Below are 15449 nucleotides of genomic sequence, written 5' to 3'. Positions count from 1 at the left end.
ACTTTACTGAGTTACAGCTCATAGAAGGAGATCAGTAAATTGAAATAAAGTAATTAGGCCCTAATCTATGGATTTCACGACTGAGAATAGAGATGCGTGTCTGTTGGTCACAGAAACAAAAAAATGTTTTTAGCTAGGAAAGTAGTGTGGATCAGAAAACCAGTCAGTGTCTGGTAAGACCACTACTTGCCTCATGCAGCGTGACACATCTCTTTCACAGAGTTGATCAGGTTATTGATTGTGGCCTGTGGAATGTTGTCCCACTCCTCTTCAACGGCTGTGCAAAGTTGCTGGATATTGGCAGGAACTGGAACACGCTGTCGTACATGTTGATCCAGAGCATCCTAAACATGCTCAATGGGTGACATGCCTGGTGAGTATGCAGGCCAAGGAAGAACAGGACATTGTCAGCTTCCAGGAATTGTTTACAAATGCTTGCAACATGGGACTGTGCATTATCTTTCTGAAACGAGGTGATGGTGGCAATGGGCCTAGTAAGGGTATCTCTGCGCCATCGATAAAATGCAATTGTGTTCGCTGTCCGTAGCTTATGCCTTCCCATAACAACCCCACCGCTACCATGGGGCACTCTGTTCACAACATAAACACGAACAAACCGCTCACACACACACAATGCTGTCAACCAACTGCCCGGTACAGTTGAAACTGGGATTCATTCGTGAAGATAATTTACCCACTGAAGTCGGTTGCAACGCCAAACTGCAGTCAGGTCAAGACCCTGGTGAGGACAACAAACACGGAGATAAGCTTCCCAGAGGCGGGTTGTGACAGTTTGTGAAGAAATTCTTCGGTTTGGCAAACCCACAGCTTCATCAGTTGTCCGGGTGGCTACATGTTGTTTACAGTAGTGAGGTTGGTTGGATGACCTGCCAAAATTCGATAAAATCAACGCTGGAGGCGGCTTATGGTAGAGAAATTAACATTCAATTCTCTGGCAAAAGCTTTGGTGGACATTCCTGTGGTCAGCATGTCAATTGCACGCTCCCTCAACTTGAGACATCTGTGGCATTGTGTGACAAAACTGCACATTTTAGAGTGGCCTTTTATTGTCCCCAGCACAAGATGCACCTGTCTAATGATCATTCTGTTTAATCAGCTTCTTGATATGCCACACCTGTTAGGTGGGTGGATATTCTTGGCAATGGAGACATGCTCACTAACAGGGATGTAAACAAATTTGGCACAAAATTTGAGAAGCTTTTTGCGCACATTGAACATTTCTGGGATCTTTTATTTTAGCTCGTGAAAAATGAGACCAACACTACATTGCGTTTATTAACATTTATTTCAGTATCGTTTTGGGAACAGAAAAATGTATTGAGATCAGATGTTTCGTCAATGACAAAATGATCAGAAGTTCCATCTTCTCCCACTACTGGACTTCCTCCCACTACCATATTTGGGGGTGAGAAAATGTTCTACAAACAGATGCTTCAGCTCGATAGCCTGTATGATGTGTCTGGATTTCCCCCTAGACACGTCACAGTGAAGTAACGCAAGATGGAAGAGAGTCTGTCTTTGGTCAGAGATCACATTTATTTTGGTAGATTGCAAAATATTCCTTTTCATTCAAGACAGAAATATATTGTTTCAAGTTATAAAACATGCTTTGATTATTACTTTTTCCTCAATTTGTTTCTCCATCTTTATAGCAAGTCAAGCTAGCTTGCAGAGTAGCTAGCTAGCTAAAAGCTAGGCTAGGTTGAAGATACCGCTGTAGCTAGCAACCTCCACATAATAACTATCAACAACAAAAGTCATTACCATCCCAATAAACTTAAATGGGAGACAGTCAATTTGCTTTACAGACAATGTGTAGCTTATTATTTTAACATTACCATTAAAATAGCACTCACTTATAGGAATGGGTAATTGTTTACAAGTTGCTAGCTATCCCATAAAGTCATCACCGAAAACTTCAGTCATCTGTGGTTTGGCCACTTCCTGTTCTTCGATGGACTGAAGACAACGCAAAGTTTGGAAACATTCAAAGTATTTGAATTATGTATCAACGTGGAAGCTGCAGACACGCTGACCTGAGCAATCCGACTGACTCACGGTAAGCATATAGGTACACTTGATTTACTCTCCAGGCACGAGAGGAGAGGCTTTGTTGCGGAATAGAAAGCCGACTCTTGATTTGATTTTCGATTGGGGATGTTTGATATGAGTCTGGAAGGAGAGTTTACAGTCTAGCCAGACACCTAGGTACTTATAGGTGTCCACACATTCAAGGTCGGAACCATCCAGGGTGGTGATGCTCGTCGGGCATGCGGGTGCAGGCAGCGATCGGTTGAAAAGCATGCATTTGGTTTTACTGGCGTTTAAGAGCAGTTGGAGGCCACGGAAGGAGTGTTGTATGGCATTGAAGCTCGTTTGGAGATTAGATAGCACAGTGTCCAAGGACGGGCCGGAAGTATATAGAATGGTGTCGTCTGCGTAGAGGTGGATCAGGGAATCGCCCGCAGCAAGAGCAACATCATTGATATATACAGAGAAAAGAGTCGGCCCGAGAATTGAACCCTGTGGCACCCCCATAGAGACTGCCAGAGGACCGGACAGCATGCCCTCCGATTTTACACACTGAACTCTGTCTGCAAAGTAATTGGTGAACCAGGCAAGGCAGTCATCCGAAAAACCGAGGCTACGGAGTCTGCCGATAAGAATATGGTGATTGACAGAGTCGAAAGCCTTGGCAAGGTCGATGAAGACGGCTGCACAGTACTGTCTTTTATCGATGGCGGATATGATATCGTTTAGTGCCTTGAGTGTGGCTGAGGTGCACCCGTGACCGGCTCGGAAACCAGATTGCACAGTGGAGAAGGTACAGTGGGATTCGAGATGGTCAGTGACCTGTTTTTTGACTTGGTTTTCGAAGACCTTAGATAGGCAGGGCAGGATGGATATAGGTCTGTAACAGTTTGGGTCCAGGGTGTCTCCCCCTTTGAAGAGGGGGATGACTGTGGCAGCTTTCCAATCCTTGGGGATCTCAGACGATATGAAAGAGGTTGAACAGGCTGGTAATAGGGGTTGCGACAATGGCGGCGGATAGTTTCAGAAATAGAGGGTCCAGATTGTCAAGCCCAGCTGATTTGTACGGGTCCAGGTTTTGCAGCTCTTTCAGAACATCTGCTATCTGGATTTGGGTAAAGGAGAACCTGGAAGGGCTTGGGCGAGAAGCTGCGGTGGGGGCGGAGCTGTTGGCTGAGGTTGGAGTAGCCAGGCGGAAGGCATGGCCAGCCGTTGAGAAATGCTTGTTGAAGTTTTCGATAATCATGGATTTATCGGTGGTGACCGTGTTACCTAGCCTCAGTGCAGTGGGCAGCTGGGAGGAGGTGCTCTTGTTCTCCATGGACTTCACAGTGTCCCAGAATTTTTTGTACGCATGAATCGGCTCGATATGGGAACACTTCGCCAACCAGGCGCAGGGCAGCTGAAATAAGTGCACCTATTGCCAAAAGCAGTAGACAGAAAAGAATAGGAATGCAAGGCTTTATTGTTGTTCAGTCTTGAAATGTTTTGCAATCAACTCGGAATGCCTTGGAGATCAATGAGTCGACCGGCTGTTTAGTAACCACTAACCTAGATTTTAGGATCCCTTTTCTTTAGGCTGCCGTTAGGGTAACCTTACTGTCACGGTTTCTCTGCTGTACCATTTTGCACCCCATTTATGCAACGAGACCATGTCGCCGTGTTAAAGCTGTCCTGCCAGGGTGTCCCTCGCGGCACGCCACCTGAGTGAGCCGAGAGATCACAGGAACATCTTCACACCTTTATTGCCTCAGCCTCAGCCTCAAAAAAACAAAACAAATCACAACTCAGTTGGTGAGCAGCAGTGAAAGCACAATCGCAGTGTGTGTGAGAGAGAGAAAACAAGACTAGAGCAGGGTGGAAAGGAGCGAAGAGGCAGTGATAGAGGGAAAGAAAGAGGGATGCCAAAGTCAATCCTGCCTGATCTAAGCAGAGCCTTGAGACTCAGCAGCTGATCTCCGCCAGACCAGAGAGGGATGCAGAAAGAGAGGGCGGGAGCAAAGGATGTAGAAAGAGAGGCGGGAGCAAAGGATGTAGAAAGAGAGGACGGGAGCAAAGGATGTAGAAAGAGAGGACGGGAGCAAAGGATGTAGAAAGAGAGGGCGGGAGAAAAGGATGTAGAAAGAGAGGGCGGGAGCAAAGGATGTAGAAAGAGAGGGCGGGAGCAAAGGATGTAGAAAGAGAGGGCGGGAGCAAAGGATGTAGAAAGAGAGGGCGGGAGCAAAGGATGTAGAAAGAGAGGGCGGGAGCAAAGGATGTAGAAAGAGAGGACGGGAGCAAAGGAGAGTGGGGGACGTAAAAAGAGGGGGCGGGAAAAAAAGGGGAGTGGGGGATGTAGAAAGAGAGTGCGGGAGCAACGGGGAGCGGGGGATGTGGAAAGAGAGGGCGGGAGCAACGGGGAGCGGGGGATGTAGAAAGAGAGGGCGGGAGCAAAGGGGAGTAAAAGCAACAAGACGTGAGAGGTAGAACACAGGATGTGGAATCTGCAAAATGACTGGAAGAACAATGCATTCCTCCTCATTTTTTTGTTTTGAGTAATATAATCCAGCCATAAAACAGAGGACACACACACACACAAGTACTGGGTGTTCTGCACTGCAGTACAGCTGCTCTCAGCCTCCCTCTCCCTCGGTCTGTCCCAGACTCACAGCTTGCCCTCACACATCCTTTGAGATCTCTCCTCCACTGTTCACTCCCCCTCTTCTTTCTTCCTTTCCGTCTGTTCCTCTCATCGTACTCTTCACTTCAGCCATCTGCATTCCCCATCCTCTGTCCCTCTCTCATTTTCTCTTTTCTTGGGCTCCTGAGTGGTGCAGCGGTCTAAGCCACTGCATCTCAGTACTTGAGGCGTCACTACAGACTCCCTGGTTTGAATCCAGGCTGTATCACAACCAGCCGTGATTGGGAGTCCATTAGGGCGGCGGCACAATTGGCCCAGCATCGTCCGGGTTTGGCTGGTGTAGGCCGTCATTGTGAATAAGAATTTGTTATTAACTAACTTGCCTAGTTAAAAGGTTAAATAAAAATTTAAAATACATATTCACACTCCCAAGAGAGAAATGCTGTTTAAAATGGCGTGAGGAAGTCTTTAAAGCCTCTAAATTTTTAATGGTTGGATTTCGGTTACTTTGAAGCAAGTTAAGAAGACATTTCTCACTATTTGAAGTAAAATGTTCAGGTTTCAAACTATACAGCCTCAAGGTCACATGGTAAAGTGGTGGCTGATAGCTTCCGGACAGTTGACTATAGCCTACGCACTCCAATGGCAGGCACACCTTAATTACCAGTTGAGATTGAGATACAAAAATAATAACATCATGGCCATCAAAACAGTTTACAATTCTAAATGCAATCGTGTCTTCATTCTTGCACAGTGACCGGGCTTATAAAAGCACGTTTCACTTCCAGTACCAGCTTTTTGAGGGCCTGCTCTCATGCCGTCTGACAGGTGATGGGCCATTCCGCTTCTCAAAACAGGTTCTCTGTATGCTGTGCGTGTGTGATAAATAAGATGCATGACGAATAACGAGTACACACGTTATGTAAACTAGCTACATAAAGCTAAAATAAACCTAGCCCGATAAACATCAAAGTCAAACATATTTTTAGGCAGTTAACATCTCTAACACAGACCCATAGAGATGTATAGAGGGCACACTTGCCAATACACAGGAAAGCTCTATGGGCTTTGCTATCACAGAAGTGATCAATGGCAAAGATCAGTGGTGCACCCTCTATACATTTTTATGGACAGCAGCTGTCATGGCATTTCTCTGCTAGCTTGAAAACTGAGGAAAGCGGCCAAATCACGGAAACACTCACCCGGTAAAGATCACGGAAACATAGATAGGATTGTGAAAGTAACGCACGCGTTGTTTGACAAAGCAACTGTAATATTACCCAATTTGAAAAAGTAAAGCGTACCATAATCAACATTTTTCAACTGGTCGTTCAGCACAGTACAGTTGCCACCAATTTTCAAAGTTACACACCATACTGAACACAAAGCCAGAGTATGGCAGTGTTGTCAACACCCTTTTCTGTTGGTGTTAATATACTAAAAGGAGGTGTATCCATCGCAGCGGTGCCCCCTGACCAGATCATCTAATAAAGAGGGCTAAAGACAGAGCAGCGTCCTCTTACAAGACTGCTGCTGGCTCGCTATACACTGATACATCACACACACCCATTCATGCTGAAGCTTTTTAGTTGAACACACACACACACACACACAGGTAGATCCTGAGGGTGACTGTGGAAGTGGAACTGGACAAGAGTGAGTGGCCTAAGAATGTTGATTGGACTTCTTCCGGGATGACATCAGACTTTGGCTGGGCCGGAGTGAGAGAAGGGCTGCTCTGTGTTGGTGATGGAGCATGATGCAGTGAGGTGGAAAGGGGGCTAGTCATAGGAAGTGCAACAGCGCTAACTACACAAACATAACAGGCGAGGTGAGCAGCAGGCCGATGGAGAGATCCTCAGTGTACTGAGCAACAAAGAAAGTTACGGTCCTGCTCGGACCGAGAGGACAGACAGGGAAAACTGGGCTAGAACATCTTACCCATAACTGACGGCAAGGGCCACCATACCCTGAATCCATGGTTGAGTATACGGAATGGAAGGCATACTGCTGCAGAGGGATAATGTGAAATATGGAGGGTGACTTGGAGAGAAGAAAAGAGAGCGAGGGACCTAGAGAAAGAGGGGGAGGACGAGGCAGCAGAGGATGAATAGTGACAGTTCAAACGCATGCAGATGAGGCGAGCTTGCTGCTGTGAGCCAGCATGTCTGTGAAGTGCAAGGCATGATGGGATAGAAAGCAATAAGATGTGCCCGAGAGATGGGGAAGAGAGAGCGAGAAAGGGAGAGAAGAGAGGGATAAATGGAGTTGAGAGAACAGGGGAGAGACCCTTGGAAGCCAAAGACCATGCAGCATAGTTGGTTTGCGCTTGAACATTTGCTAACCCTCAGTTCCTTCTCTCAAGAAACTTTACTGAGAAGAATCCATCTTCATCCGAAATCTAAAGTAAACAAAAATGGAATACCTATTCTTTGGCTAAAGCTCAGAGGTAGTATACTGAACAAAAATGATGAACGCAACACGTGAAGCGGTGGTCCCATGTTTCATGAGCTGAAATGAAAGATTCCAGAAATGTTCCATTCAAACTTTTTCTCCCAAATGTTGTGCACAAATGTATTTACATCCCTGTCAGTGAGCATTTCTCCCCTGCCAAGATAATCCATCAACCTGCCAATTTGTCTTTGGAGATTGCATGGCTGTGTGCTCAATTTTATACACCTGTCAGAAACAGGTGTGGTTGAAATAGCCGAATCCACTCATTTGAAGGGGTTTCCACATACCTTTGTATATACAGTGCACTTGGAAAGTAATGACTCCTTCACTTTTTGATACAGCCTTATTCTAAAATTGATTATTGTCCCCCCCAATCAATCTACACACAATACCCCATAATGAGAAAGCAAAAACAGGTTTGAGAAAAAAATATTTTTTAAACAAACTGAAATATCACATTAACACAAGTATTCAGACACGTTACTCAGTACTCAATATTTTTTAGGTACAGTGGGGCAAAAAAGGATTTAGTCAGTTCTCCCACTTAAAAAGATGAGGCCTGTAATTTCCATCATAGGTACACTTCAACTATGACAGACAAAATTAGAAAATAAATCCAGAAAATCACATTGTAGGATTGTTAATTTATTTATTTGCAAATTGTGGAAAATAAGTATTTGGTCACCTACAAACAAGACCTGTAACTTCTTCTTTAAGAGGCTCCTCTGTCCTCCACTCGTTACCTGTATTAATGGCACCTGTTTGAACTTGATATCAGTATAAAAGACACCTGTCCACAACCTCAAACAGTCACACTCCAAACTCCACTATGTCCAAGACCAAAGAGCTGTCAAAGGACACCAGAAACAAAATTGTAGACCTGCACCAGGCTGGGAAGACTGAATCTGCAATAGGTAAGCAGCTTGGTTGGAAGAAATCAACTGTGGGAGCAATTATTAGGACATGGAAGTGATACAAGACCACTGATAATCTCCCTCAATCTGGGGCTCCACGCAAGATCTCACCCCGTGGGGTCAAAATGATCACAAGAACGGTGAGCAAAAATCCCAGAACCACACGGGGGGACCTAGTGAATGACCTGCAGAGAGCTGGGACCAAAGCCTACCATCAGCAAGGGCATTGAAGATGAAAAGTGGCTTGGTCTTTCAGCATGACAATGATCCCAAACACACCGCCCGGGCAACGAAGGAATGGCTTTGTAATAAGTATTTCAAGGTCCTGGAGTGGCCGAACCAGTCTCCAGATCTCAACCCCATAGAACATTTTTGGAGGGAGTTGAAAGTCCGTGTTGCCCAGCAACAGCCCCAAAACATCACTGCTCTAGAGGAGATCTGCATGGAGGAATGGGCCAAAATACCAGTAACAGTGTGCGAAAACCTTGTGAAGACTTACAGACAACGTTTAACCTCTGTCATTGTAATATACCCTTTGTTGGAAATGTATTGAGATAAACTTTTGTTATTGACCAAATACTTATTTTCCACCATTTTTTTAAATTAAATTCATTAAAAATCCTACAATGTGATTTTCTGGATTTTTTTCTCATTTTGTCTGTCATAGTTGAAGTGTACCTATGATGAAAATTACAGGCCTCTCATCTTTTTAAGTGGGAGAACTTGCACAATTGGTGGCTGACTAAATACTTTTTTGCCCCACTGTACCTACCCATGGAGAATGGAGAGGGTCATTAAAACAGGACATGTCCGACAATGGATTGAGTGAATTCCTTGACGGGCCATGGTCCTCTGAATCAAGCACTAAACCTAGCCTACACATTGAAGTGCACCAGGACTGACAGACAGCTTCTATCACCAGGCCATCAGACCGTTGAACAGACATCACTAACCAGCTACCTGCCCGGTACTCTGCCCTGCACCTTGAGACTAAGGATCCATGTACAGTGCATTCAGAAAGTTCAGACCCCTTGATTTTTCGCACATTTTGTTACAGCCTTATTCTAAAATTGATTAAATTATCCCCCCCCTCATCCAGCTACACAAAATACCTCAATGACAGTGAAAACAGGTTCAGTAAATGTTGTTCATTTATAAAAAAAAAACAGAAATACCTTATTTACTTAAGTTCAGACCCTTTGCTATGAGACTTGAAATAGAGCTCAGGTACATCCGATTTCCATTGATCATCCTTGAGATGTTTCTACAACTTGAAGTGCACCTGTTTGCACTTTGTCATTATGGGGTAGTGTGTGTAGATTGATGAGAAAAAAACAAATATTTAATACATTTTAGAATAAGGCTGTAACATAACAAAATTGGTAAAAGGTACTCTGAATACAATATATATAGTCATTGAACACTGATCACTTCAGGTACTATTTATATTACTGTCTGGACATCAGTCAATAATATACCTACTACTGTACATATTTTATCTTCCAAATTATATCCTGTTTACACACACATCTACATTCTGGAATCTGACACGTGTTTTAATGGTTTTATTATTTGTGTTGCATTTGCTAGACATTCTCCTACACTGTTGGAGCTAGTATGACAAGTATTTCACTGCAACTGTACGTGACAAATAAACTTAGATTTGAAGGTTTCTCTGGAGAAAGAGTTAGGTGGGAGGGACATATGGTCGAATTACGGCTATGATTTTGACCATAGGTATTAGGCGCTAGGCTTTCCTCAACAATCAGATCGCTCAAAAGACCCATGTGCCTGACGATTTGATGCGAGCAAAATTCACAAAGTTAAATGGGGCATAGTGTGGCTGGTCAAAGGCGGTGATGAGGACAGCACCACGGTGCGTTCAAAACAACTGCTTCAATGGAGCAGCCTTCATAGGCTTTAGGAGGTGGGCACTGCCAGTATCACAAGAGAATGACTAGGTTGAGGCATGGAACAGGTTTGAAAAAGTTATACAGGGAGGTAATACCTGCAGTTATTTTAATACATTTCTGTTTCGAAGGGTTTCGCTACGGTGTGCCTTAGTGAACACGACCTGGGTGCCATGTCACCTCTGTGGGTCTGTTCTCTCTCAGGACAGAAATGAGGGGTTTAAACAGACTGGTGATACAATCAACTGCTCATTAGGAGGTCCAGCCCAGATGGTCGATCCGTTTGTTTTCTCCTCATCCCTGCATCACTCACTCCGCTAACCCTAATTGGGGTATCCATGGAGCAGGGGTGACTGCACAGTGGGGGGGTATGAAAGGAGAGCTGAAGGAGAAAGAAAGAGGTAGAGAAAGAACTTGACAGAAAGAGGGGGGTAAGAAAAAAACAATAGATATTCAGTCAGTCTGTCGCTGCCATTCCACAACCCCAGATCGGCGCTTCAGCCCTGATTAAACACACCAAGCATGGTCATTGACAGCTCTGAACACAGGTCTCCCCATAACACACCACCACCCAGTGGACAGGTGGGTTTAGATTACCATGCCACACATGGTTAAATATAGATTCCCGGCCTAACGCAATATGGGGTGGCGTGGAGTCAAACAACTAGAAAGCAGGGATGCTAACTGGTGAGGGCCCAAAAGGGTGATGGTTTAGCACAGATACACACAACAACAAAATTGGTAAACTACAAGAAAAATGGCCTATTATCAGAGTGAGGTTGTCACTATACCAACATTTTACTAACAATGTGATATCAGGTCAAATATCACAGGGGTTGCCCTGCCCCAGATGCCTGTTTTCCATACATTCTGCATGTGTGCCGCACAAAAGTCTTTCCCTGGTATTCACACATGTCCTTAATACAACACAATGAATTTAACTTCACATTTTCTCTGTATAAGAGAAAAGGCTATTGCTGAAAATAGCTGATTTACTCATAACCGAAGGCTACCTGTGATTGGGAGGGCTACCTCTGATTGGGAAGGAGGAATGTAGTAAGGAATATAAATGCATAAATCAGCTACATTTTCATTTGGGGCAGGGGAAAACAATATGAAACCATCTTTAGCCTACTCTTCAGACAACTTTACACAGCCTACAATCGCTCACTCGCTTTCTCCCTCACACACACACAGCAGTCATTCTAGTTCGCACAGACACCAAAAGTTAGGCACCAAACAATTTAACATCAGAACTAGAGATTGATTTGACTCAGATTTTTCTTTGAAATACATTAGGCCTATGTATCCTACCTTTGAAGCATCTGAGTAGGTTATCTATCCCTTTTTCTGTGCCATCCAAATGTGTGCATAGCCAAGGTCCCGTGTGGCTGGCTTGCTTGTCAAAGTAACATGACTTAACAGGACTGTTTGTTATCAAACCAACAATTTGCAGCCTACGAGATGTAAAAAATAATAATATATTTTTTAAAGACAAAAAAAAAAACTGCCCCCGACACAGTTTACAAAATTACATAAAACGTACGCCAATTCACGGTACAAGGGAGAGAGGGTAAGGATGACTCACTGTGCCCTCTTTTTCATCTATGGCAGTGGCACTCAGAGGCAGTGTGACAGCAAAGTCAGACTGGCCTGCTTGTTCTTACAGGAGATACACATCCACTGGGCTCACGCTGCAAGCCGCTCCAACCCCATCCCTGTCTGCACACTCTAGCTCGCCATCACGGCTAAGTAACATATTAAAACTGATGGAGATGTGCAGAAAGAACAGATGGAGGAAAGCAGCCGAGTCGGCTACATAGCTGGTTAGGGGGGGGTGCAGTAGACTGCTCACAGCTGTCACACGTGGTACTGGTTGAAGCACTTATTCGGATGTGACAACACTCTCTGAACTCAGACATTCTATTTGTAGGATGCATGCATTCTGTGCTCAGTCATTAACTTCGATACGAGAAACAGACACCATTGTTCAGTGATCCGACAGGGAGAAGATCTGTTGGTCCCCCAAACAGTCATGACTATTTTATTTTCATCCTGGGACAAGCCACCAAGCACATTACACCAAATAGTATCACAGTAGTTAATTTTTTTAATACATCTCTGGCAAAAAGATGGAGTTGACGGCCGTTCCCATGCCTATCCCCAACTCAAACAGCCAGTGATGATGACTCAAAGGACAAAATTGTTCATGATGTTTTTAGAGAGTGAGATGGTTACCATTTACCTTACAAAACACTGGCTACAGTGTGTGTGTTGCGGTGAGCATGCTGAAGGCCCTGAGATGAAACAGTTACAATGTTGAAACTAGAGGTCGACCGATTAAATCGGGCCGATTTCACGTTTTCATAACAATCTGATTTTTTTAAATTTAATCTTTATTTAACTAGGCAAGTCAGTTAAGAACACATTCTTATTTTCAATGACGGTCTAGGAACAGTGGGTTAACTGCCTTGTTCAGGGGCAGAATGACATAGTTTCACCTTGTCAGTCCGGGGGATCCAATCTTGCAACCTTACAGTTAACTCGTCGAACGCAATAACGACCTGCCTCTCTCTTGTTGCACTCTACAAAAAGAGACTGCCTGTTACATGAATGCAGTAAGCCACGGTAAGTTGCTAGCTAGCATTAATCTTATAAAAAACAATCAATCATAATCACTAGTTAACTACACATGGTTGATGATATTTCTAGATATTATCTAGTGTGTCCTGCGTTGCATATAATCTGACTGAGCATACACGCATACAAGTATCTAAGTATCTGACTGAGTGGAGGTAGGCAGAAGCAGGCGCGTAACCATTCATTCAAACAGCACTTCCGTGCGTTTTTCCAGCAGCTCTTCGTTGTGCGTCAAGCATTGTGCACAACGAGAAATAGAGAAATAGTCCTATAATTCCTATTATAACTACATAATAACAGTTTAAAAAAATAAATAATAATTATTTAACCAGGTAGGCAGGTTGAGAACAAATTCTCATTTACAATTGCGACCTGACCAAGATAAAGCATAGCAGTTCAACACATACAACAACAGTTACACATGGAATGAACAAAACATAGTCAGTAATACAGTAGAAAAAAAGAGAAAAAAAAACTTACCTGGGAATATTGAAGACTCATGTTGAAAGGAACCACCAGCTTTCATATGTTCTCATGTTCTGAGCAAGGAACTGAAACGTTAGCTTTCTGACATAGCACATATTGCACTTTTACTTTCTTCTCCAACACTTTGTTTTTGCATTATTTAAACCAAATTGAACATGTTTCATTATTTACTTGAGGCTAAATTGATTTTATTGATGTATTATATTAAGTTAAAATAAGCGTTCATTCAGTATTATTGTAATTGTCATTATTACAAATACACACATACATATAAATATAATATTATGTTTTTTATTATTATCAGCTGATTAATCTTTTTTTTTTTGGTCCTCCAATAATCGGTATTGGTGTTGAAAAATCATAATCATCGACCTCTTGTTGAAACCATTTGGAAGGAAGCTACACTGTACAAATGACACCAATAAACCCTTGAACCCACAGAGACAGAGGCCTGGGGGGGAAACAGACAAGGATTCTAGCTTCATTACCGCAAATATTTTCCATTGTGCTCCTAAATGTCTGTGCGCACCTACATTTTTCAACTTTAGGAGTACACATGCTCCTTATAAAAAAAGTTCAGCATAGAGTCATGCACCCCTGCTGCATCTACATCGCTGCACTGAACAGACAATACTGTTACATGAGGACTAAAGTATGCAAACTCCTGGGGTTAGTCCAACCACACACATGATATGTGGATTGGGTCTCAAGAATAGACATTGCTGGCTTCCTGCTTGTGTGAATCCTTCACTGCTGCCTCTCAGTATCACTTGATGAACTCGGGCAAAACGCTTAGTGGGTTTAAGACGCCCTAACCTTTGAAAATGTGTGTGAACGGAGGACATGGTAGGCGATGCACTGCCTACCAACACAATGACACCAACAAGTGGAGGCTCTTGTCTCGCTAGAACGACAGCAGCTATATGACGCATTGCGTGGACACAAACTGTACTGCACAAGAATTCGCATGCAGACTAGCCGAATATGCTTTGAGAGATGATCTCTCAAAACTCTGAAAATAAATTGGTGAAAAAAATATTTGGTGATTCTCTCCTACTGTGTGTTAATACGCACAGCCTGTCGCCAATGGATGCATCGGTTAAATTATCATGATATGGACACATGTAATATATATATATTTTTTACAATAGCTAACTACGTCAGTTATATAATATCCCCAGATCCGACTGTACTTGGCTCATAAGGAACATAAGATAATCGTATTTTGTCTGTCTGTACCGTTGCGCGGGGGCGGCCGGTGACGAGCGCAGATGGCACACGGAAAAGTAGAGCTCGCAAAGGAATTGTACACTTGGATGAAATAACCCAAGTACTGTGTTCATGTTATTCAAGAAGCATGCAGATTGCTGAGATGTAGGCTACACAGAAAATAAGTACGAGATACATTGCTTGTCCGCCTGGAAAGTATCTAGCTGGGGATGCAAGCACCGTAAACAGAGTAGGGACTGCTTACAGGCACACATGATTGTGTGACGCATGAGACGTGGGAGGTTAGGTAGTATGTTAAAGGTCTCACACACACATCAGTGTCAATATCCTGTCCAAAACTGCACCTGCCCAAGCCGAGGGAAACAGACATGCCTGAAAATGTGTACTGTGGTTAGTTAATAACGTTACCTAGCCAACGTTAGACACGTGTTATGGTGGTAACCCGTAGCAAATATCACTAGTTAGATCTAACGTTCACGATAGCTAATTGACTAACCAGGGTCTGTCACACACTTGTATGAGCTGCCTCTTCCTGTGTGACTTGGTACTTAGACATAGTGATGTGCGACAGCTAGCCTGTGAGACGTCGAGGGCAGTTCGCTTGAGGAGCGGGTCTGCTGCAGCATGTTCTGAGCGAGTCAGCTAACGTTAGCGTTTAAACATTTTACCTTGCGTTTCCTGGTTTCGGCAGATCCACTCCACACAAAGCATTGGTAAATAACCCGTAGATTCTGTTTCCAGTTATCCACTTTGAAACCGTTCACATGGGGGCACCCGGCTGGACTCATGACAGAAACAACATTCGTTTTGCGTATTTTTAGCGATGAAACGTGCACCGTCCTTGTCCTACTACATATAACAAGTCTGTAGTTACTGTAGTTAGCTAGCTACGTTAGATAGCTGGCTGGTTAGCTACCGATTGTTCCGATTCGGCTAGCTTGAGAGTTAGCCAGCCACGGCAAAACCAGAGGAAAATGCAGTCCACTTCAATGCAATCCTTGAGTAATCCTATTTCCGAATGTTAACATTTCTTCTGCAATTAAATCCAACATTTTGTCTTATTTCTCGTTGTCTCCACTTCGGTAAATTGTTAGTCCGTTGTTTTAATGGTCGGCAATGGAATTTCAACAGAACACCGCGAGC

General features: G+C 43.7%; 1 protein-coding gene across 4 annotated transcripts in view; it reads right to left on the bottom strand.

The window, feature by feature from the left end:
• Nucleotides 1-15449, bottom strand: part of usp22 (ubiquitin specific peptidase 22) — a 36572-nt gene extending 21123 nt beyond the window's left edge. The window contains exons 1-2 of one of the 4 annotated variants that reach the window (XM_064924145.1): nt 14975-15058; nt 13071-13129 (exon numbers count right to left, since the gene is read on the bottom strand). In XM_064924145.1, coding sequence (XP_064780217.1) covers nt 13071-13091 — 21 coding nt within the window. In that variant the 5' untranslated portion in view covers nt 13092-13129; nt 14975-15058. Of the gene's footprint in view, nt 1-13070; nt 13130-14974 lie in introns of all 4 variants that reach the window. The other 3 variants (XM_064924142.1, XM_064924146.1, XM_064924144.1) reach the window with 3 other exon arrangements.

Source organism: Oncorhynchus masou, chromosome 18 (assembly GCF_036934945.1).
Source record: "Oncorhynchus masou masou isolate Uvic2021 chromosome 18, UVic_Omas_1.1, whole genome shotgun sequence".
NCBI lineage: Eukaryota > Metazoa > Chordata > Actinopteri > Salmoniformes > Salmonidae > Oncorhynchus > Oncorhynchus masou.
This window is presented reverse-complemented; position numbering and strand designations above follow the sequence as displayed.